The sequence below is a fragment of the Panicum virgatum genome, chromosome 2K (assembly GCF_016808335.1).
Source record: "Panicum virgatum strain AP13 chromosome 2K, P.virgatum_v5, whole genome shotgun sequence".
NCBI lineage: Eukaryota > Viridiplantae > Streptophyta > Magnoliopsida > Poales > Poaceae > Panicum > Panicum virgatum.
This window is the reverse complement of record NC_053137.1, coordinates 55,178,110-55,201,243: the sequence shown is the minus strand read 5'-3', so window position 1 is coordinate 55,201,243 and position 23,134 is coordinate 55,178,110. Positions and strand designations below refer to the sequence as shown.

Below are 23,134 nucleotides of genomic sequence, written 5' to 3'. Positions count from 1 at the left end.
GAAATTTCGGATCCCGGTAACTAGCGGCAACGGAAAAAAACCGAAATTTCGCCGAAAAGTTAAACCCTGGTGCCACCCACGCGTCCTCGTCGCCCATGGCGGCTCCAATCAGGGGCCTCGCGCTTCCGCCGCCCCGCGCCTGCCCCAGCACGTCCCCGCGGCGCCTTGACCCTTCCACACGGGGACGCAGCAGCCGCAGCCGACGACGCGTCCACGGAGTGCGCGCGGCGGCGGAGGGCGCTTCGCGGGCGACGGAGCCCGTGGAGGTGGTCGGGGTCGGGAGCCGGAAGGACGCCGTCATCGACTTCTGCCTGGGCTCCCGCACACTGCCCTGTCCTCCACTCCCATCCGTTTCCGGTAAGGAACCGACACCGAATTCGTAAATCGTGGACTGTCTGGTGCGCGCGCGATGCCGAGCTCGTTTTGGCCTTCAGGCCGCTTTGTTTTGCGCAATGCAGTTCTGGGGGCTCTTGATATGTCGAATTGGGGCCCCAGCTGGAAGAATCGATCAACTGCCGAAGTTAATTTAGTATCGTGGCTTCGATTTCCACCAGTGATATTTTCTAAACTTTGAATCATCTATGGGGTTTTCTCCATGATGCTGCAATTTCGGAAAATATCTCGTCCGCGATTTGCCTTCCCGTAGTGTTTATTGTCCAAACGGAGTGATGAAAATGACTCTGTTGCTATGATGATGCACAAATTTCACTATATTAGTTTTCCAATTATATGGTGTGCATTTTTTTTCGAACGGTATCGGGGGAGGATCCCCACCTACTATTCATTGAAACTTGTTAGGTTTGTTACAAGTAGTACCTTGGAATTCCAAGGCTAAGAGAATACATGAGAGTACATGAGAGAGGAGCATGAAGTGAGACAGTTTACGAGATGCTACTCGCAAACTAGTCGCGCCAGGCCTGCACTTCCGGTTTCGTTTTCTTGTAACGGCAGCTCCAAGCATCAAGATCCTTGAGAACTCTGCGAATAATGTTCGTTGAGGATGAAGGTTGGCAGTCGAATACAAGGCCATTTCATGCCTTCCAAATGTGCCAGAGGACAAGAAGTATCATGTCGAGTTTGACAGTCACCGAGAGGACGCTGGTAACCTGAATCTCCCAGGGTCGTCGGAACGTATCCCCAAGGATGGTGATGTGTAGTCGTTCCCAGGTCTCGATAGCAGCATTGCAGTCAGCGAAGATGTGTTTATCAGTTTCCAGGGTGCCATTGCAGCGGGCGCACCAGGACTCTTCCAGTGGCTTGATATTCCGATGGAAGAGATGAGCACGAGTGTTGAGGCGGCCATGAAAGAGTAGCCACGCGAAGAATTTGATCTTCGTGGGAAGCTTGATCGTCCAAATCTGAGCCATGTCGATTGCCGGGGTAGAATTGCAGAGGGCAAAGTATGCACCGCTCGAGGTAAAAGGTTCTCTTTTGCCCGTGTCAAGTAGGCGGACATCCGGCCTGTCAAGGATAGCGACACTGGCAAGACAGTCAGTAAGCATAAGAAGTTCCTCACGCGCAGCACGTGTGAGCCGTGGTTGTAGGAGGGGCCGCAGCCCAGACTGAAGGACCGAGCGGACATCGTTTTCGTGGTGGATGCAATGGGAGAAGAGTGCATGAAAGGTTTCGGCCACAGTGGTGTTAAGCAGCCAGCGGTCGTGCCAAAAGGATGTGCTAGCACCATCACCGAGCAGAACAGTCGTCAGGGCGCGGTACCGCGGCAGTTCTTCCTGGACGAGCCGGGAGAGATAAGAGTCGGGCATTCCAGAGGAGTGCGGCCCAGCATAGGTTAGAAACCACGTTTTCCACGGCAGCGAATTGGGCTCATGGAGCTTGTGGACGAATTTCATGAGGAGGCAGTGATTCAAAGTTTCCATGTTACGAACACCCAGTCCACCATCGTCCCGTTTCTGGCAAACACGATCCCAAGCAATGAGGCAACTCGCTCCATTGCTTTTTTCCTCCCCGGTCCAGAGAAAAGCGCGTCGTTTAGCATCTAGGAGTTCTCTCACACCTTTCGGGAGAAGGATGGATGACATATAGTAGATAGGTAGACTCCCAAGCACCGCATTCACTAAGACGATGCGCCCTCCAGAACTCAATAGGCGTGCCTTCCAGCCAGCTAAGTATTTGTCAAAGGAGGAGATGAGTGGCTGAAAATCAAAAGGTCGAAGTTTGTGTGGAGACAGAGGGAGGCCGAGGTACATCTGGGGGAAGGTCGAGAGTTCACAGCCCAAGACAGTGGCCATTGTAGAGGCAGTTGCAGCATCCACATTCATGGGCACAAATGTAGATTTGTGGTAGTTAATGGTAAGACCGGTTGCCATGGAGAAGTCATCAAGGGTGTTCTTAAGAGCCTGTAGGGACGCAACATCTCCTCTAGTGAGAATCAAGGTGTAATCCGCATACTGGAGCACAGGGCACGGGAGTGATGCCTCCAAGGGGTGGGAGAGCTCGCCATTCCTGTAGGCACGCTGGATAAGTTTTTGTAGGACATCCGCGACAATAATGAACAGGTAAGGGGACAGGGGGTCCCCCTGGCGGAGTCCTCGGTGGCATTTGATCCAGCGGCCAGGCACGCCGTTTAGCAGCACGGCGGTTTTGCCAGTGGTGAGAATACTTGAAATCCATCCTCTCCAGCGGCCATCAAAACCACGGGCATGGAGGATGGCGTCCAAGCTTGACCAGTCCACCGAATCGAAAACTTGAAATCCAATTTGAGCACAGCAGTAGGAGCATGTCTTTTGTGGCAGCAGCTGAGTAAGTCTACTGCATAGACAAAATTCTCGGCAATGCTCCTACCATGGATGAAGCCGGTCTGGTCAGCGCCCACAACCCGTTGAATGAAGGGCTTAAGCCGATTCACCATCACTTTGGAGAAAAGTTTCATGGGGCAGTTTTGCAGAGAAATCGGACGGAAGCCGTCAGCAGTCCGGACGCCCTCCTTTTTTGGAATGAGAACGAGGAGGGCCCGGTTCAGTCCATCAAGGTCCAAGGTGCCATCAAAAAAATCAGCAAACAGGTGATGAACGTCCGGGCCAATAGATGGCCAAAACTTCCTGTAGGAGGGACCAAAACCATCAGGACCGAGACTGGCGCGGGTGTCCATTGCAAAGAGCGCTTCAGTGATTTCAGAGTTGGAGAAGGGCATGGAGAGGTTGCAGGAAGCAACATCCATATGTGGATAGAGTTCCAGCAGATCAAAACACCATTCAGTACTATGATCCCGCCCAAGCAGTTCCATGTAGAAGTTGTAGAGAATGGTGCTTTTAGCGTCATGTGCCGTGGTAGGAAGGCCATCAAGTTCCAAGCACGCAATGGTGTTAGCTCGCCGCCTGCCGGAAGCAGCAACGTGGAAAAAACGCGAGTTTTCATCCCATTCAAGCGCAACTCGCAAATTAAAACGTTGGCGCCAAAACTCTAGTTTTTCAGCGTGGATGCTCTGCAGTCCTTGAACAGCAAGTTGGCGAAGGGCCGCTTCATTCGCACAGAGCGGACGCGCTTCTTCCAGAAGATCAAGGGCATTTATCAGGACCTTTGTATCAAATTCGCGCTGAGTCAGTGGCAATTGGCGACGCGACCAGGACCTACACGCCCCGCGGCAATGTTTCAGGCGTTGCACAAAGGATTTGGCCGTGTGCCCAGAAACAGTTTCGGCAAGTGCACTCTGAATAACAGAAGGGAACTGTCTGTTCAGCAGCCAAGAGTTCTCGAAGCGGAAACAATTACTCCTAGGGATGCGAGTGCAGGCTGAGACGCTGAGGGGGACGTGGTCAGAAGCAAATCTAGTGAGTGAAGAGAGCGCGGTATTTGGGAAGGAGGCATCCCAGTCCAAATTGATGAAACATCTATCTAGCCTAACAAGGGTTGGACAGTCACGCCGGTTGCTCCAAGTAAAAGCGCGGTCCACAAGAGGGATCTCAATAAGACCGAGAGAATTAATCAGCTCATTGAAGCGATCAGCATCGGGTGCGCAGTAGTTAGCATTGTTTTTGTCCTCAGGGCACCGCGTGAGATTGAAATCGCCGAGAAGCATCCAGGCGCCAGAAACCATCTCAGCGACAGAGGCCAGTTCGCTGAGGAAAGCAGCCTTATCTTCACGTAGCGTAGGTGCATAAACGTTAGAGAGCGTGAAGGGCATGTTGTCAGCAAGCAAGGAGAAGCCAGTGGTGAGAGTGTAGGGAAGATCCACAGTGGAGGAGGGGCTGCAAACAGCGGCATCCCAAGCAGTGAGAATGCCACCAGATGCACCCGACGAGTCCCTGGCCACATAACTGGAGAGGCGAGCCGGAAGAAAAGTGCGCCGTTTGTGCGAGTTAAGTGCAGGCAGTTTGGTTTCCTGTAGAGCAGCAATCGAGGGGCGCGTGGAGATCAACTCAGAAAGGACGTCATCGCAGCGACTGGATTGCCCGAGGCCACGGACATTCCACGAGAAGAAAGAGACATTTTTACTCATGGGGGGGACAGGGAGACACCAGATAACTGAACGAACATATCATTAAGCACGGGACGAACGTGAGGGCGTACAAGTTACACCGGCCGCCTCTAAACCGGGACCCCAACCACGAAACTGAACCGAGATCACAGCACAAACAGGAGGCATACAAGTTACACCGGCCGCCACCAAGCCGGGACCCCAACCACACAGAACGAATCACCGAGCGCTCACGACCTAGCGCCGGGAGGCCGAGCAAAGCATCAAGCCAAGGACTCACACGCTCGCACAACAGAGGAGGAGCAGCCCGGTCATGAAGAACATGATCATGCCGGGTGGAGGGACAACCCCTAGTAGGGCGTACATAGCATGAGTTATAAGCATCGCAGAGCATCAGGCGACCTCGCCCACCTCCTCGTCTGGCAGGTCAGGGATGCCGGACACACGGGCCAGGCAGCGCAGCTTGCTTGAGGTGATTTGGGCGGAGCAGGACGCTGTAAAATGCCGGAGCAGGCGAGAGCCTCCTTCATACGTGCAGACGCCTGTGTCAGGTCCAACTGGGCAGCCTTGACGCGCGTCGCCTTGGAGGTGGCGTCGACGTAGAAGGGATCCTCCTTGGCGGCGAGACGGAGACTGTGCCAACGTGTCTTGGCAGCACTGTCCTGAGCGCGCTTGCGACGCGCGCGACGTCGCCTGACGCTGACCCCGTGCTCCTCCTCGAGCAGTATGTCCTCCAGGGAGGGGGCGCCCGAGGGGGAACGACAAGCCTCCTCAATCTCCAGAAGGGGCGGAGACGGAGGAGGCGAAGGCGTGGCCAGGCGGACAGGTGGCGGAGGCGTGGCCGGCCGGACAGGTGTCGGAAGATCGCGGATCACCAGCTGTGGAACACTAGCAAGGGAGAGAGTGCGGCCAAGCGCAGACATTGCACCGGCAACAAGAGTCCAGAGGGGAACGGACGGAAACAACAGCAGGCCGAGCGCGCGGCACGTACCAGGATGCTGCCGGAAGGCCCCGCGGCGACCAGCCCGGGTGGGACCGGAACGCCCACGCTGAGCGAATGTTCGCCCCAGAGGGTCAAAACGCTCCGCAGTCGCGCGCCCCGGTGTAGCAGCGTCGCCGTCGTCGTCACCCCAGTCGGAGAAGTCGTGCTCATTGGGGAGCGGGGCGCCATCAGGGTGCGCCTAGAACTTGACGACGCGCACCCTGGCGATGCCCGCCAAGCCACCGTCCAAGCTCCGCACCACCAGGAATGGCTTGACAACGCGTTCGTTGTCGAGGAGGACCAGCACACGGACAGCTGAGTAATCAGCAATGTCAGCGCCGTAGTCGCAGTCTGGTGGGTGGTCCCCCACCGTCTCCGGACACTCCTTGTCGACGCAGCACACCTGACCGTAGACATGGAACGCGCGAGTGATGCTCTCCCGGGTCCAGTGCTCTGGCGGGAAGTTGGTCGCAGCCAGCACCGCAAGCCGACGGTACCGACACACGAACCTGAAGTCGGCCTCCTCATGGCGGACCAGGCGCAGGATACGCCCACTCAGCTGGAGCGGGCCGCATCGCAGCGTCTCCTCATGGAAGAACGGGTGCCGGAACACCACCATCATGGACTCATAGGAGGAGGCAGCCAGCCGGACGGGAGGGTCGTCGCCGCGCTGCTCCAGGGCAGTGCGGATGAAGAGCCCTGGGTCAGCGCACTCAGGCTCGACAAAGGCGTAAGCGAGGCGCCGGCAGGGCTCCATGTCCACGGCGGGCATGTGGACCTCAGCGAAGTCATGTCCGTCGGCGGCATCATCGCCACAGGTGGGGCAGGACGAACGGGGAAGAAAGGGGTGGCGGCACGCCGAGCACGGTGGGGGCGGGGGTGGTGAATGGTGGAGGTGACAGGAGAAGGGGCGACATCTGCAAACCGGACGGAAGGAAAGCGGTGTTGTTCCCTCAGAGCAGAAGGGGAACGGGACTGGGAGAAGGTGGTGGGGGAAGGAGGGACAGCTCCCGGGCCTGAGGACCGACGGTCGACCGTCGGAGAGCGCCAGACCGCCGCGGCCACAGGTGGGAACGCACCGGGGGGGGGGGGGGCGGGGGCGAGGTGGCGACGGGGAGTCGTCGCTGGACGTGAACGCCGCACGCCGAGCGATCCTCGCCCAGAACGCGGATTGCCCCGTCATCGAGCACGCTCCGCTGCGATGGCCGTAGCGGAGGCGCTGCCGGCACCGGACCGGGTTCCTGCACGCCTCGACGTGGTGATCAGTGGCAAGGCACCGAAAGCACTGGTTGTGAAAAGAGGGCAAGGAGCAGGCACGGCGAAGCTTGCTGCCATCTGCCGTCTTTATAGGCGCGGCGGCGGAGGAGAGCAAAGCACGGAGGTATGGCCGCGCCGTGCCTGGATGGGACGGGGCCGAGACGACGGCGAGCGGAGTGGGGCCGATAAGACTTCCGTTCGGCGCGCTCTCCGCAGGATCGCCGCTGAGCTCGCGGGTTGAATGCAGGGTCTGTGGAGCGGCAGCGTTGGGGGATGAATGAGCTGCAGTGCTGCCGAACTCTTGGTGAGGGGGAGGTCCTGTAGAAGATCGAGCTTTCCAGATTTCATGGGGGATCGGTGCCCCTGCGGAGGCGGAGAAAAGTGCCTCTGACCGGAGGGGGGCGTTGGAGGAGTGAATGCAGTCAGACGCGTGGAGCTCTCCAGCGAGTTCCTCATCAGCCGGGCCGTCCGTGGGTGGCCCCGAGGGGGGGGGGGGGGCGGTGGGCCGGGCTGCATCGCGGTCGCCGGATTTTGAATTTCAGAGATGACGTCATCTTCCCACTCGCGACGGCGATCGCCGGCCGCCATGGCAGAGAGAAGGGAGGGGAAGAAAAGCAAGGACACGCTCCCAACCTTGCATCTCCCACGGGAGACGATGAAATGAGCTAAGTTCTTGTCGGCAGCCCTGGCAGAGAACAGATCGGGGCCGAGGCTGTTCAGCTCGAACCGGTGGGGGGGCCGAGAAAAACAAAAGCTCAGGGCGTTGGCCACCTTGACCTTGGAGGGAGCGACGGAGCCCGAATCCGGCCTAATCCAGAAGCCAGAGTCCGGGGAATCTGGAGCTCCCGAAGGGGCCGGGACAACCATCTGATGGAAGTGAAGAAGAACAGAGTCACAGAAGGGCGCACCTGGGTGTCCAAACGGATTCCGCCGCGGAGCATCACCACCCCGGGTGGCGCCGGCGGCATACGCTGATTGACCAGTGGCATGGCGCGAAGCAACCCGCCGCGGGGGTGCCCCGGCCGGAACCACGCGAGCAGGAGTCGCCGACGCCGAGCTGCGATTTGCGCTGGGGCGCCGCAGGGAACGCCGCCGGAATGGGGGGAGAGGGACAGTGGCACCTAGGGGCGCAAAACAGGGGGTGAGGGATGTTGGAAGAGGGAGGAGGGCCGGGGAAGAGGAGGCTAGTCGAGGGTAGGAGGGCGGCGGCGGGTCCCCGGACGGTGCAGGGGCGCCGGAGTCGACGCCCTCGAGAGCGGCAGGAGCGCTCATCGGTTGGTCCCCTCTACTCTGCAGAGTGACCTGCTTCTAATTATATGGTGTGCATAACCAGGTGTTAATCTAATATGTATGTTACCCAGCATTGTGAGTTTTTCAAGATTTTCTGCGTACCACATTATTATTCTGGGAGAGCAGAGAGTTCTTTATGAGAATCAATTGGTTAATTTTGCTTATTTTTTTTCCTTGTGAAGATTGCTGGCTCTGCTTGGTGAGCCGCGTGGATGGTGGAGGAAGCCAATGTAAAGCACCAAGTGTCCGCTCTTCTTTCTCTACTTTTGTGGTGTCTGTCTTCTCGGTATTAATTAACTGTGATCTGGCTCATGTGCGCTCAACGCCTTTGTTGAAACAGGGAAAGGAGGAATTCAGCACAGGCCCACTGTCAGTGCTGATGATGAGCGTCAAGAACAATACCCAGGTTGGTACATTTCTACAACTGTTGTGATCTCAGCTTACCTCTCCACTTTCAACTGTCAGTCTATCTACATTGATTTGCTCGCCCAAGTGTACAAATTTTGATAATTTCTTGTCATGTAATCGTGCTAGCTCAAAGTTCAGTTAATCGAGGTGCACACAACAGAGTGCACTACATCTTCTACAGTTATCTTCCCTGAAAATTATATCACCATTAGGGTGTGTTACCATATTTTCTGTAGATGTAGCATGTTCCTTAGCTATGGTTCTCAATTCACTTGCTGCAATATGTCCCCCAAAGCCATAGCTGTGATTCCAACATCACTTATGTCCATGTAAGTGGTGGCACAGTAGTCTCAGCAGTCAGTTTTGCATCATGATTTGAAGTTGTGACCTATAGCAGTAGTGCCTCTATCTCAGGTTCTTCAGCCTACATTTTCTACATTCCTGTGTTTTCATTATGGATCATGTGTCATTTATGTTCATCATCTGAAGCTGGATTTTTGTGTTTTTGCCTGGATCTGTTCTCAGAATGTAATGACTGATATTGTTGTAACCTGACTAATTTGTTGAGTCTAAGTTGCTTGTAAGTTGGTTAGCCATAAAACGTGGTCATGTATTGACGTATTGCAAAATAAACACTGATTGGTCTACCTAGGTGCTGCCAGCTTCCAGGCTAGCAAGTCTCAGTGTCCCATGTACATTTTCATGCACTAGATCTGAACTCTGCATTTTAAACCCTGGACATTGTCACCCATCAGCTATATTATGGTTTCTCTCTAATGTATTGCATTTTAAGCATTTTATATTATGCTAAATTGCTTAGTGCTGACTGCAGTAGAATTGTTCAACTGTTCCTTATTCTTATCACACACTCATACTACCTCCGTTCCAAATTGTTGTTCGTTTGACTTGACCACTCGTCTTATTAAAAAAAATTGTCTTTTGGGCCATACGTTGGCCTTTGTCTGCCTTCTATTGGGCTTTTCTACTGGGCCTTTGCCTGCCTTCTTCTTCTTCTATTTGGGGGCGGGAGTCTCTTCTCCTCCTCGCCCCTCCCCCAGTCCCCCTTATCCAAACAAACACAAGGCAGGCTGCTGCTGCTTCCTCCGACTCTTGCTCGCTTGCCCCTCAACTCATGGAGGCTTACTTGCTTGTGGCTCCCAAACCTTCCATGGCCTCGACCGTCTCTGCAGGTGCAAGGGGTCCCGCCAGGAGGTGCCTTGTCGTCACCGCCACCGCCACCAAGGTCAGTACCCAATCAACTACTAGCACTAGGAGGAGATCGAGCTCCCTCGCCTCGATGAATGTTGCCTGAACCTGTTGTTCTTTCTTGGAGCTCGATCGATCAATTCAATGGTAACTTGCTTCAATTCCAGGAACCCGGCACCCGCTCATCAGAAACTGTAATGACACGAGCACGCGGCGGCCTGTTGGCCGTCGCCGTCGCCGCAGCGAGCGGCACGCCAGTGCTCCCGTGCCATGCTTGGGTGCTGGCAGGCGACCTGGACCCGGCGACGGCCAAGACGGTGGCCGGCGTGGCGGGGCCGGCGCTGTCGGCGCTGGGCTTCCTCTTCATCCTGCGGATCGTCATGTCCTGGTACCCGAGGCTCCCCGTGACGCAGTTCCCTTACGTGCTGGCGTACGCGCCCACGGAGCCCTTCCTCGCCGTCACCCGAAAGCTCATCCCGCCGCTCGGCGGCGTCGACGTCACGCCCGTCGTCTGGTTCGGCCTCGTCAGCTTCCTCAACGAGATCCTCGTCGGCCCGCAGGGCCTGCTCGTCCTGCTCTCGCAGCAGCAGCAGCTTTGATCCACATTTTTGTATCTAATAAATAACCAACGAAAAAGAAAAGATGATGTTTTTTCTATAAATCATCAGTTGTCATTTACAAACAAGGCACACTTCGTGCCCCTATCAATTTTGTTTTGATACAAATACTAATAATGATTTCTACACGGCACCAATCCATTCATTCTGTTGGCCACCACACCAACTTATTGTCGTATAAAAATCAACAATCTGGCCGCCTATCGACATACTATATGCACCAGTACTATGCTATCCCATTGGACACGAATGTATATTTCTTCCGTTCCGTATTTCAAAATTTCATAAAGAGAACCAAAAATGAAATCTTCAACGCAAGGGAAGGCTCCATCACACACTCTGCGTGCATCCTTGCAATTGCCTTCCTGGCTTCTAATGACTGCCACCAATGAAGCAGCGAATGACGACAACAGCTTTGTACAATTCACAGGTAACAAACTATAGATTAAAGTCAGTTGACGGCAGCGGTTATTGGTGGATGGCACATAGCTCCCACTTCCCTTCTCCATCGATGAGTTTCAGTTCCAACGAATGGAAGGGAATCAGAGCAGGCCTCTGCAAATTAAGAATCAAGAAAAGGTTTCAGCAACAAGCACTTCACATGTGAGAAACAAAGATAAAAACTGCGCCGGCAACTGCCAACTAGAAATAAAGAGAGTATGATGAACGCCAATGCTTACTTGCGAGGACGTGATGACTGTTATGCCAATGTTGGTTGCTATCCTGTACAAATGCTCCTCGACATCCACACTTGTGGCACTGCAAAGAGTATTATTTCTAAGTACTGCACTGTTTGTTCACCACAAATGAAATAAAAATAAGAAAAATATTGAGACATACTTGGTGCACTCGTCAAGGATGCCATATTTAGGACAGTGAAAGAATAAACGAGCCTGAAAAGAAAGCAGCTATTTAAACAGATGAAAATTTGTCAAGACAAATAATACTGATTCAAAGAAATAGATCTTAATCACTGACCATCCCCAGCCTCTGCTGTTCTCCCAAGGACAGGATATCTTCCCAGTTAGGAGTAGCATCCCAACCTTCCCTTTCTAGAAGATACACCAAACGGACATTCTCTAGAATCGTCTTCAAGTGATCATCCAACATCTTGGAAGCCGTAGACTTGTCACCTACACACCAATATAAATATATGACTAAATATGAGGCATTTCACAGAAACAGCAACATATTGGCAGAGATGGTGGCACGAACTTCTTTCATGTGAAATCATCTTCAACTCTGCCTCCTCACGCGAGAGGGGGTATATGATCTGATCCCTCAAGGTTCCAAGACAAGTATATGGACGCTGAGGTACATTGAAAATTCCTTCAGATGGCTTGGTAAGTCTACCAGAAGCAATGGGCCACAAACCTCGGAGCACCCTAAAAATAGAACTCTTTCCACTACCATTTGGACCTTAAAAAACACAATAGATATTAGAGTAACAATATTATCAGTGCCAATTTTAAGCTAAACAGAAGCTGCAGGATCATATACCAGTCACAAGAAGGCTTTTCCCTTGAGATACATCACAAGATAATTGGATAGCCAATAGCTTCTGTGACGGCGTGACAATATCCACGTTATGGAAGGAGATGATTTCTTCAGAGGCGACATTTATAGCATTAGAAGGCACAGCGGGATCTACATGAACAGCAATACTATGTTCAGGTCCAGGCAAGTGACCAATCAAGCACACAAAAGACAGAGAAAGTCTAAATTTATCATTTTCTGAACAGCAAATATTCAGTGGACTATCAGTCTGCCACACCACTACCTACTAGCACCAAGTTTCAGTATGAATTGCCACTTACTGCTTTGTGCTGCCTGAAGAAGCTCCTCAAGCTCAAATATTCTATTAATACCACCAGAAAGTTCAAGGAACTTCTTGTGTAATTCAAGGATATCACCAAATGCTATGAAGCTTTGTGACACCACAGATGCCAAGAACCGCAGGGCATGTGCCAGCTCTCCTGTAATTTAGAAAAAAGAGTGCACACTTCAAAACTCTACAGCAAGAGGAACACCATATAGAAAATGGAAGGACTTGATATGTTTTTAATAATAGAACTTTTAGGATTAAAATTAACCTTGTGTTGAAGTCAAAGCTCGGTCTCCCTTGTGCTCCAAAGCATATAACAAACTCAGTCCCCACGTCACATTATGAGGTAATTGTTTCGTCACAAAATCATCAAAAATACCATAAAGCCACTTTTTCCTCAATAGAACCTTCGAGTGGTTGAGCCATGTTGAGAATTTAGCTTCAATCATCTGTTTTTTAGAGGGAAATAAAAGCATAAGTGAGGGCATACATTTTTACCAAGAAAAGATCATGTATAAGATGACAAAAGAATCTACAAAACTCTAACTTTTTAGCATTTTGATTTAATTTAAAGACAAATTTGTGATTGAAGTACATGTACAATAATTGGTAATTGTGATTTTTATTCAACCTCAAGATTGATTGAAAGAAAGCACCAGACAACACACTATTCAGAAGCATCATGGTGAAGGAAGGTATGGCTGGGAATTAGTAGATTGATTATGGAGGTGCAAAGCACTCATACAGTATAGCAACTCTTTAAAGCTATACTGTATAGACAAGATAATTTTGAGTTGCATTCATTTAGTATGAACAAACTTACAGCTTTTTCCCTTGATCCACCACCAAAGAAAGCTATTGACTCAGCATGTGTCCGCAGTCTTGAGTGCATGAATCTTGAAAAAGGTTACAAGGTCAACACTTTAAAGCTTTTCAAATGATAAGAAAGTGAACTTTGCGAGTGCTCAATGAAGTATGTATTACAAAACCTGAATGTGCCTTCAAGTTCTTGTTCTTGGTTTGCAAGATCACCGAAGTCAGGGGACACAGCTCTTAGAAAACCAAGACCTAGGAACATGTAAGCATACAGTATAGCAACTCCTCTTCGCCCAGACAATATCTTCATTCTCCATGTAAACCTGGTGAATTCCAATAGGGTTACAAACAAAATCTCAGTATTAAGGAACACATAGCCAAAGCTCGGAGATCATGAACTCACCAAAGAATGTCAACTAGTGGCTTCACCATTCCAGTAACCAAGCCAGCAAGATCATTGGTCCACTTCTCTACATCATGTGTTAATCTTTGGTCTGCATCAACATTCATGCCCGAAATGTTGAATACCTGCAAAATAAAGTTAAATTGTCATGTTTTGTGCAAAATCATAGATATTAGAATCAGCACAAAACACAAACCCATTCTGAAACCCAAGCTCTACCAAATTTTCAGAACAAGGACCAATATTAACTTTAGCTATCCAATCTACAGTCAATTTAGTTACAAAACCATCCAGTTGATGTACAAAACTACCGTGCCTTTGAATCGGCCCACTACATATTTTCAGTATCAACTACCAGGAAACTTCAAATGTTCTGGTAGTAAGCAGCTCAGGATATGTTTACAAACAGATTAATCAAGTATTAATGCCGAGTGCGGAGTAAACACAGAACAGGTCAAATTGTCACATTCTCGAACTTTATCTATCCAATTACTCCAGATACAAAAATGGGAAAAGAACACGATAGTACCAGACTGAGGTTGCACAGTATTATATACAGGCACACGTGATACACACAAACCACATGAACAATCAACCATTAGTAATAGCCAAAATTCTCTGACGGTATTAAATGCTTGCTCATCCAATGATGATATGCATGCCGCACAAAAGAATAACAATAGATAAAGGAAAGAAACCACAGTGCAATAAAGGCCTGGTGAGTATTCCATCGGAGAATGGCTCACCTTGTAAAAAGCATTTCTTTTCAAATAATATTGAAGTAGATGGTTGGTCATGCGAATCCTCCATCCAAGGGCAATTCTTGAAGTAAGATTTCTGCAGAGAAATCATTTAATCAAATCATGAAACCAATCGCGTAAAACAGTTAAGGTGCACAAGAAGCTAATGTGTATGCCTGGGAAAATAATTATTGGATTCATGTAGTGAATATTCCATGAGGAACTAAATTCAGTATCTAGAAAATACTTCAAATCAGTGGAACCAACAAATTACCTTAGTGAGGGTGATACAATAGAATTTGCAGCACTTTGCAGCACACTGATTCCAGTCAAACGAATGAAGGCAGCTTTGTCCTGCTCCAAGACATACTTGACACTTGTTCCTGTCAAAATGAAATATATTAGTATGTAAGCACCCTATCAGTTCTAGTCCATATAGTTAGTGAAGAGAATAATATCAACGATCATACCATTCAGTGAAGCTATACGGTCTGAAATCCAAGTGCGGGAAAATACAAGTAGTGCCACTGCAAGAAGCTGCCCTCCTTGTTTATCAAACAGCTTTGGAACCTGGCAATCAAAAAAATAATTAGCAACAATATAAGTACTGAAGAGCTTATAACTTTCTAGATTTTGTGGTATGTTTATAGCAATCCAATTCAAGATTTGAGCTTCTGGTATCTTCAAATCATCACATGTTAAATCAAGTTCAAGAGAAAATAAGCAGCTGATAGTAAGGAGCACAACTTATCCTAACACTAAAACAGATTATGTACAAGTATGTACCAGTATTTGAGACATTGCAGCAACTCTGGCAGGCAAAGGTCTTGGAGAGCATTGCAATTGTGTGACGATAGGTGCTTGTACTGTATGTTCTATCTCCATACTAGGGGAAGATGTTATGACCTCTGTTGAATAGGACTGCTTGAGCTTTGATGATGCATTGCCCTGTTATAAATAAAATTCAGTTAAAGATTGAAGGTGAGCCAAATAGTAACACATTGATTGAAGTGATGTTATGAAAATATAAGTACCTTTGTGTTCGTGACAAAAGCTCTTTGAACAGTACGGGCATCAGATTTGCGGTCAGTTTCTGATGACTTCAACACATCAAATTCTACTACAGGAGAGAAGGAAGAACCATTTCTACAGTAGTAAAGCCAACTTCAGCCTTACTTTTTCAGCTCTCAAAAGTTTAAAAAGAAAAAAGCGTATTTTTCATGACTGTAACCTGTTGTCTTGAACATTCCACCCTCCTTCACCATCCAAGGACAAAACGATTTCATGAAATGCAACTAATGCTGGACGGTGAGATATTGTTATGCATGATGTGCCCATTGCTCGAACCCGTTTGCAGAAGCGTTCTTCCATATCTATTGTCACAGCACTAGTGCATTCGTCCAGGATAGCAAACTTGGGCTTGTGATAGAACAGTCTAGCCATTCCTAATCTTTGCTGCTCGCCAAGAGACAATTCATCACCCCAGTTAACTTCCTTATCAAGGGGGTAGCGTTCTAGCAAGTACTCTAGATCAACCTGCAATCAAAAGGAAACATCAAGGATTTCCATCATATTTACTAGTTCTTTCAGTTGTTTGCAAAAACAAAGTACACAAGGATGACGGTAATGCTTGATTGGTCGATTTATAAACTACATAGACATGTTTGTTATTACATTCTTTAGTAGATCCACCATGCCACTATAGCTGAGTGGTTCAGTTTCCTGGTCTGCGGTGAGTGGATAGATTAACTGGTCACGAAGTGTTCCAACAGCTGTATATGGTCTCTGGGGCACATAGAATATTTCCTTGTTGAGATTAGAACCAACACCGGGTTTGACTATATGACCAGATACCAGCGGCCACAGACCACCAAGAACACGGAATAGAGAGCTTTTTCCACTACCATTGGGGCCTGAAATATAAAGTTCATGTGCATAACAGAATTAATGTCCCATGGCTGTATAACTTACATAAAGTGAAATCTCAGAGATAAAAATAGCATTAGGCATACATAAAATGTTACGAATAAACAGCTACTTGACAAATCAACCTCGCCCTCATCCAAGGAGATGAACTTTCTTTTTTTGAGGACTAAACAGATGATTATTATCAGTCGAAGAAGACATGTTAAGTCCATCTAAGCCAAACAAATAATTAATATATCTCATGTAACGTTGATTATCAGAAGAATCAATGAACCACACAAACAAGTTTAATGCATTGGTAAAAGAGACTGTACCGGCTTGGTTTAATAATCCTAATTGTCTTTAAGCTGAACATATCTAAGGGTGCTTAATCAGACAGAATAAGCACCAATAATATTAAGAAGAAATATAACCTTCCTATGCTGCAAGTCCTTTTCTAAAGGTCAGTTTAGCCTCTTCTGTTTAGCTATTTCTCAGGGTGCTGCTCCCTATGGTATCGTGCTTTCATATTCTCTGATAAAAGTGCAGCACCTATGGGGCAAGAACGGCAGAGCTCTTGCCCTGTTATCAGGGAAAAAATGAAATACCTAATACCTAAAATTGAAATAGTAAGACAAAAATATATTCCAGGCAAGTTTTTTTTTTGAGCCAAGGATCAGCCAATTCCAGGCCAAAGAGAATATTTGAAGACAAGTCCCAAAGTAATTCACTATATTCAACTGGCCTTTTTTTTCCTTTAATTCTTGAATACGCAAGGTGGGCTGCACCCTTTTGTATTATGTCAAGGACCTCAGCGCCCAAGACAGCAAGACCTCGACTACGCAGTTCGTAGTCTCGGCGGGTAGGAGCGCTAGGGTTTTTGCCTAACTGCTCAATGGTGAAGGGGATGAGATTAAGAGTAGAGAGAGAGAGGGGTAGGAGATAGGTGTTCATTGCTTAATCCAACGAGTGCCGATTACATGAATTATATAGGCCCGTGGCCTGCTAACAAAAGGAAACAAACTCCTTAATTCTAGCGATCCTTGCATGTCGATCTGCATGCCTAAATCCACACCTAGCCACTCGACGCCGACGGCTGCTGCTCCTGGACGCGCGGACGACGTCGGTACTGGATGCCCCACATGACATATTATAGATAGAAGAAAGAAAACAACTGAATAGAATTGAATGTGAAAGAAAATCTATTGGACTGGGACAGCAAGTCACCAATAACATTCAATGTATCATATACTCAAAAACAGTACCCTCAGATAAGTGGAAAGCACGTCTACAGAATAGGAAATACCAAATTATTCTTGCATGAATTTTCTTGTTCTTGCAGTTCATTTGAATACTCAACAATCAATTCAATTTCCTTTACAGCAAGCATTGAGATAAGCAACACAGATCCAGATAATGGGAGTAAATATTTAAGAGCATTACCAGTGATCAATAGATTAGAGCCTGACTCCAACCGGAGCGTCAAATCATCAACCAAGACGTTCCCAGAGGGTGTCACCACCTGTACAAATTGTTTCTAAGAATATCCATACAGAGTAGATAAAATTAAAATCAGTATGGTATATTATTACCTTAACACCTGAGAACTCTATATAATTTGCCTCGCTGATATAATTTCCAACAGATGAATTTTGACTCAACAATCTATCACGAACACCAGATAGCTCACGTGAGACATCCAGTAATTCATGAATACGATTAGCATAGCCACTGCAAAAAAAAAAAGTTAATCAACGTCAAATACTACTCAGAATTTCAAGTTCATTGAGAATCTAAAACTGAATTGACAGCTCGGTAGATTGGAGGTTGCATGTACACCCGCATCCTAGGTTTAAGTCCTCTTTAACTCAAATTTGGGTGTGCACTTATTCTTATTTCAAAGGGTAAATTGCATAACTGCCCTCATTCTATACTCCAATTGCACATTTGCCCCTCTATTTTGAAATTTGCACGTTTGCCCCTATTTTTTGAATAGCAACGTATCTAGTGCAAACCAAGGACCTCGTGCAAACCCGTGCAAACCTACTAAACAAAGTTTCAAAAAATTCTGAAAAAAATCATGAATGTGCCTCTCAGATGACATCATCTATATATAAAATTTCATGGTCAAATTCGTCTTACTCTAGAAGTTACAAAAAAGACAAATTTGAGATGCATTTGAACCATTATTGTTGTCAGAAAATTTGTCTTTTTTGTAACTTCTAGAGTAAGACGAATTTGACCATGAAATTTTATATATAGATGAGGTAAGCTGAGAAGCACATTCATGATTTTTTTTAGAATTTTTTGAAACTTTGTTTAGTAGGTTTGCACGGGTTTGCACGAAGTCCTTGGTTTGCACTAGATATGTTCCCTTTTTGAATAGGGAACTATTGGAGATGGACTCTTTTTTGCCTCCCCATATCTATTTGGGGAGTTGGCAAACGACAAATTTTTGAGAGAAAATATTAGGAACTCTTGGAGATGCTCTTAGTGGCTCGGACTCAAAAAATAGGGGCAAACATGCAAAGTCTGAAAAAGGAGGACAAAACATGCAGTTAGAGGTGAAAATGAGGGCAGTTATACGATTGACCGTATTTCAAATGCATCTAATTCCAATACAGTTCTCAGGAACTGGAACTGAATAGTTAGGGGCAAATTGCTCAGATTTGCAAGTGACATATTTCATTTATATCTTAACATTTTGGATCACTTAAGGTTGTGATCCAACATGATACAGGATAGATTAGGTTACTTTATTACAGTGTACGTAGCTTACAGGTGGTCGTATTTGACATAGCGGACTCAGCAAATACCTGAGAATATTTAAGCGCCTTGAACTGATAGAAAGGGTCCCAAGAGACTGAAATAATGATATTATCACACTGGTGTGATATCGGAGATTGCTCAACATCTCTGCCCGTCCTAAGGTGGATGATTCGGGTCTAAGATTCCCCGCAAAGAAAGGTTCAATAATTAGGATAACTCCCACGGTGGCACCAAGATACTTCAGAAGAAAATCTTGAATCATGCCAAACCACCAGTTTTCATGAAGAACAACATTCAAGTGCTTAACAAGTGCCCCGAACCGCTGCATAATATGTGATGCTTCTCTGCTTTCACCACCATAAAATGCCACACTCTCAGCGTGGGTTCTCAATCGTGAATGGACCTGGCGATATTCCCCCTCTAGCTGTTGTTCCGTAGACTTCAACTTACCAAAAGCAGGAGAAAATTTTCTAATCGTACCACCAGCACCTATAACATATGCCTGTAAAGTGCACACTTATTAATAATTTTACTCAATATAAAGAATAGACTCTTGTTAAATAGGAACAAACTTTCTCTAGAGAAAAGAAAAGGAAGAGAACTAGGAGCAATTTTATTTTAAAGTAAGTATTAATATCATCTGCAATTCATAAAGAGTAACAGTCGATCCATAGAAGAATTACCAGAATCCACAATACATATTTCGGACTTGCATAAGAGCAGAGACGCCAGATATATATTAATCCTTCTGCAATTGCAGCCAGATCATCTTGTACAAGGTCACTTAGTTCTGAGCAGAACTTTGGTATGTCACTTGCAATTCTTTGCTCTGGGTTTGAGATCCTATGATCAACATGTGAGATCTTGTAGTATACCATGTTCTGGACATAAGATGGAAAAAGAATTAATCCAGCTGAACATAAAAGATTCACTACAAGCCTGCAAGGGAAGGGTAAATGGGGGTAGGGTTTGATATTCAAATGCAAAGAATGAAAACTACAGGAAGATAAAACAACCATTAACATGTCTTTGGTTTATGGTACTTGATGGTCTATTAAATAGTTCGCCCAATCGTAGATACAAATCTACCTCTCTTGTTTGCTGGGGGAACAAAATGGGTTTGTCCATTATTTTAACCTCATAATCATAAGCCTAGTAGGAATATTAGAAATGGTGGGATCATGCAATCATCGATGGACTAATCAGTCCTATAATGAGGTGATCCCTCAAAGAGAACACCACATTTTTTTCCAGAGCATTGCATCTATATAATAATATAAGTAGCTGAACTCCAGGGAAAAAGTGAGTTAGTTCATTGTTCTGGGCAAAGACAACAGGGGGCAATTTGAAATCATGAGTAACAAAGAGTGCAGACGATTGGTGGATTCCAACCTTATAACCCAAAATACCTCAAAATAATCAGCATGGACAAGATCTGTCAAAATTTTCTTGAAGCGCAAGCCTAAGGACCCTGTCAAGTACTTTGACGTCTGGTATATTGTGGATTGGAGAAAGCATAGAAGAAGGTTTTCAATAATCAGACGTGTGAAGGTTGGAACACGCCGAAGGAAAGCAGCTCTGAACAAATACCCTTGTACTTTTGCTAATCTGTGGCCTACAGCTGTACGCAAGACCTGCAAAAAGATAGGATGCATCATCCCAGTGCTTTAGAACAATAACTACATGAGTATGCATAACAAAGTTCTGAGGTTTACATGTAGCTAGAGGAGCAAATATAAAGTCACAATGTTCACATAACCGATGAGGACATGTCTAGTGTAGTTGGCAATAAAACAGGAAATACATGTTCAGAAAGCCCATAATGATTTAGAGTTTAAGACTCAAGATACAGCTAAACCATAGATAATCAGAATTGAAGAGTGCAACACAGTAACATACTACAATGGCAAACAGTAGAAAATTGCAAAGAATAATTAAAAAGATGCAAGGCAATGAAAATTTAGAAAATAGCACATAGATTACGTGCATGTTTTGATATACATCAGAGCATGAATATCAATATGACAAATAACTGAAATGAGCAAATAGCGAAAGCTGCATAACTTACTGCTGTTATAATCAAGCCAAGAAGGTAATTTGATCCATTTGGGCCAATCTTCTTAAGTAAGATGGCAGCTAGAAAATGTAAGGACTTGAGTCCACTTTTCTTTTTCCTTGTTTTAACCAATTTACCTTCAGTACCATCATGACCAATTCTGTGTTTGGTATGAGCATTTCCATTGGTGCAAGAATTTTCTTTCTGTTGCCTTTTCCATCGGCCTGACTGGGTATATGCTAAAGTTCCACCTGCAATTAGTGCTCCAGAAACAACTGCAAGTGTTCTCCTGTACAAATTTGAGGGAAAAGGAAGGAAGCACAAGTTAAGATTCATGATGATAATCTACTCTCCAATTAAAAAAGAAAAAGAACAGGCAGTATTGTTGGATCAGCACACCTTCTTGAAGACAAAAGGTTGCGCCCGCGCTCTGTCAGTTGCAACAATTGAAGCGATGCCATTGTTGCTACTCTTTGATCAGCTATATACAGGCTAAACTAGAACAGTCTAGTTGTAAGGGCACTTGAATGATCCAGGAAACATCGGTGGGCAGAATCTGAACCTGTGAAGATGGAAAAGACAAATATTGCAGAACACTCCAATGTACTGTGTGAAGGCACTGTTGAGCAAAAAAAACTCCCTACTGTAACAAAATCTAAAATATAAGTTGAAACGCATTAAGAATCAAGTGCAAGAGAAATTCGTTCCTGCATCAAACATAGAAGGATATGAGATTCATTTGTTAAGCTTAAGCTATGGAGGATGAGCGAGCAATATCATAACCCAGGCGGGCAGGGCAGTACTTTAGGCTACATTAATTGAGGAGCAGCTTTGAAGTGTCCTTGCTGCTCATAAATGGACACTAGGATGGTACAGTGAACAGCAGCTGCTGGCTAACCAACTAGACAATCAAGGTTGGTGGTAGAAGATCAGGCAGGCAAGTAAAAGTTTATCAGGCACATTTGACACATTAGCAGAGAAGAAGCAGGAATCACATGGAGGAGCTTGCGGTTGGCGTAGCACCCACCTACCAACCGCATGAGCAGCATCTATGTAGTTCATCCATGACACGGAAGCATTGGAACATCCGACAGCAGCAGCAGGCACAGGCACAGGCACAGGCACAGGCACAGGCGGTGGTAGTACAAAACTTGGGACCATACCGTATTACCAGACCAGTGATGTTTGCAATTGAATGAAGCCATTGCGGTAATAAATTGGTGGCCCAATGCAAGCTGAAATATTACCAAAAGCAGTCCTAGGTAGAAGCATGTTGAGTTGGAGCCAGGGGCGGACCCAGCATTGAACATGGGTGCACACATGTACACCCGATAATTCTTGCAAACAAAATCGAAGGGAGTAGGATAACTGAATTCAGATCCGAATACAAATAGTTTTGTTAGGGTTTTGGGTGCTCCGTCTCGCAGCTAGGGATGCAAGTCCCACCGTTTTTGGTTCACTGGGTCGACCAAACTTGATAAAATGAACTAGAATGACATGCTATGTAATTAGTTCAGGAGAAAAAATAAACTAATATGACAAACCCAAAAACACCAATGGGCTCATCCCTACGCACAGCAGACGGAAAGAGAAGGAGCGGGCATACCTGGAGGATGCGCTCATCGCCGGCGAAGGGCTGGGCGAAGACAGAACAAATGGCGCCGCCGCTCGCCCAGTCGTCGCCGCCGGGGAAGGAAGAGCAAGCGAGGAGAGAGTCCGAGAGAAGGGAAAGCTTTAAGAAAGAGGGAGGAGATGAACCTTAGGCCCTGAGCGGAGCCGGGAGGGCTGTCAACGAGCCGAGCTCGAGCGATCGAGACGAATTGGAGCAGAAGAGGTATCAGTGGAGGGGTACCTGCGTCTGGCTGGTCGACCGGGGATCGCAGGCGGCCGCCGCACCGCAGGAGGGGAGGGGAGGGGAGGGGGAGGGCCGGAGGGGGCGAGGAGAGGAGAGGCGAGGCGAGGCGGCGCGAGGGAGAGTAAAAATTGGAGAGGAGAGGTGGATAGTATAAATAATAAAATAAATAAAAGAGATGGGGAGGGAGGAAGCAGACCAGACCTGAGTTCGCCGTTGCTCTTTCCGAGCGGGAGACTGCGGGAGCGGCGGGGGTGGGAAGGGAGAGGAGGTGCCGTGCCGATCGCTACGTGTGAACACGTGTCGGCGTGGTGGTCGTCGTCGTGGAGAGTGGAGACCTGACTGCCGCCGCCTCCGCTCCTCTCCTCACCGATCCCGCAACACAAAGCATCAGCAACCTGCTTCAGTTTTTCTATTTATATTTTATAAAAAAGAGTGGTTAGTTACTTTTTTTTGCTATAGTACTTACTCAGTCTCAAATTATTAAGTATTAGCAGAGCCCTATAAATCTAGTATATACTCCGTATAATAAAAATTTAATATGGATTGGGTAAGTATATACTCCATACTCGA

The 23,134-nt window shown here is 47.2% G+C and overlaps 2 protein-coding genes across 4 annotated transcripts; one reads left to right on the top strand and one right to left on the bottom strand.

The window, feature by feature from the left end:
- Window positions 1-107: 107 nt before the first annotated feature.
- On the top strand, window positions 108-10,323 carry LOC120686601 (protein COFACTOR ASSEMBLY OF COMPLEX C SUBUNIT B CCB3, chloroplastic-like). The gene is made up of 4 exons (XM_039968813.1): window positions 108-357; window positions 8,147-8,194; window positions 8,305-9,615; window positions 9,746-10,323. Exons 3-4 carry the CDS (start codon window positions 9,505-9,507, stop codon window positions 10,175-10,177), a joined length of 543 nt encoding a protein of 180 aa, XP_039824747.1. The 5' UTR covers window positions 108-357; window positions 8,147-8,194; window positions 8,305-9,504; the 3' UTR covers window positions 10,178-10,323.
- Window positions 10,212-22,691, bottom strand: LOC120686579 (ABC transporter D family member 1-like). Of its 3 annotated transcripts, XM_039968797.1 has the most exons (27): window positions 22,562-22,691; window positions 22,316-22,441; window positions 21,109-21,271; window positions 20,722-20,998; window positions 20,063-20,287; window positions 19,337-19,534; window positions 18,701-19,155; window positions 17,477-17,615; window positions 17,328-17,406; window positions 15,654-15,892; window positions 15,211-15,515; window positions 15,014-15,125; window positions 14,766-14,927; window positions 14,450-14,549; window positions 14,254-14,362; window positions 13,986-14,076; window positions 13,240-13,364; window positions 13,010-13,159; window positions 12,844-12,916; window positions 12,289-12,469; window positions 12,013-12,171; window positions 11,696-11,842; window positions 11,411-11,614; window positions 11,174-11,328; window positions 11,036-11,088; window positions 10,876-10,954; window positions 10,212-10,750 (listed from the first exon to the last, which is right to left on the bottom strand). In XM_039968797.1, the coding sequence occupies exons 3-27, from the start codon at window positions 21,168-21,170 to the stop codon at window positions 10,664-10,666; spliced, it is 3,966 nt and encodes a 1,321-aa protein (XP_039824731.1). In that variant the 5' UTR covers window positions 21,171-21,271; window positions 22,316-22,441; window positions 22,562-22,691; the 3' UTR covers window positions 10,212-10,663. The 3 variants fall into 3 exon arrangements, with proteins under 3 accessions (XP_039824731.1, XP_039824727.1, XP_039824738.1); XM_039968793.1 differs by lacking the exon at window positions 22,562-22,691 and having other exon boundaries at window positions 22,316-22,525; XM_039968804.1 differs by lacking the exons at window positions 20,722-20,998; window positions 21,109-21,271; window positions 22,316-22,441; window positions 22,562-22,691 and having other exon boundaries at window positions 20,046-20,203.
- Between the last annotated feature and the right edge of the window lie 443 nt (window positions 22,692-23,134).

Coding starts and splice junctions, on each gene's coding strand:
- LOC120686601 (XM_039968813.1), top strand. CDS start 9,505: ATGGAGGCTTACTTGCTTGTGGCTCCCAAACCTTCCATGGCCTCGACC. Junction 9,616..9,745: donor TCACCGCCACCGCCACCAAG/GTCAGTACCCAA, acceptor CTTCAATTCCAG/GAACCCGGCACCCGCTCATC.
- LOC120686579 (XM_039968797.1), bottom strand. CDS start 21,170: ATGGCATCGCTTCAATTGTTGCAACTGACAGAGCGCGGGCGCAACCTT. Junction 19,156..19,336: donor AATATGTATTGTGGATTCTG/GTAATTCTTCTA, acceptor TGCACTTTACAG/GCATATGTTATAGGTGCTGG. Junction 11,329..11,410: donor GATGATTTCACATGAAAGAA/GTTCGTGCCACC, acceptor ATTGGTGTGTAG/GTGACAAGTCTACGGCTTCC.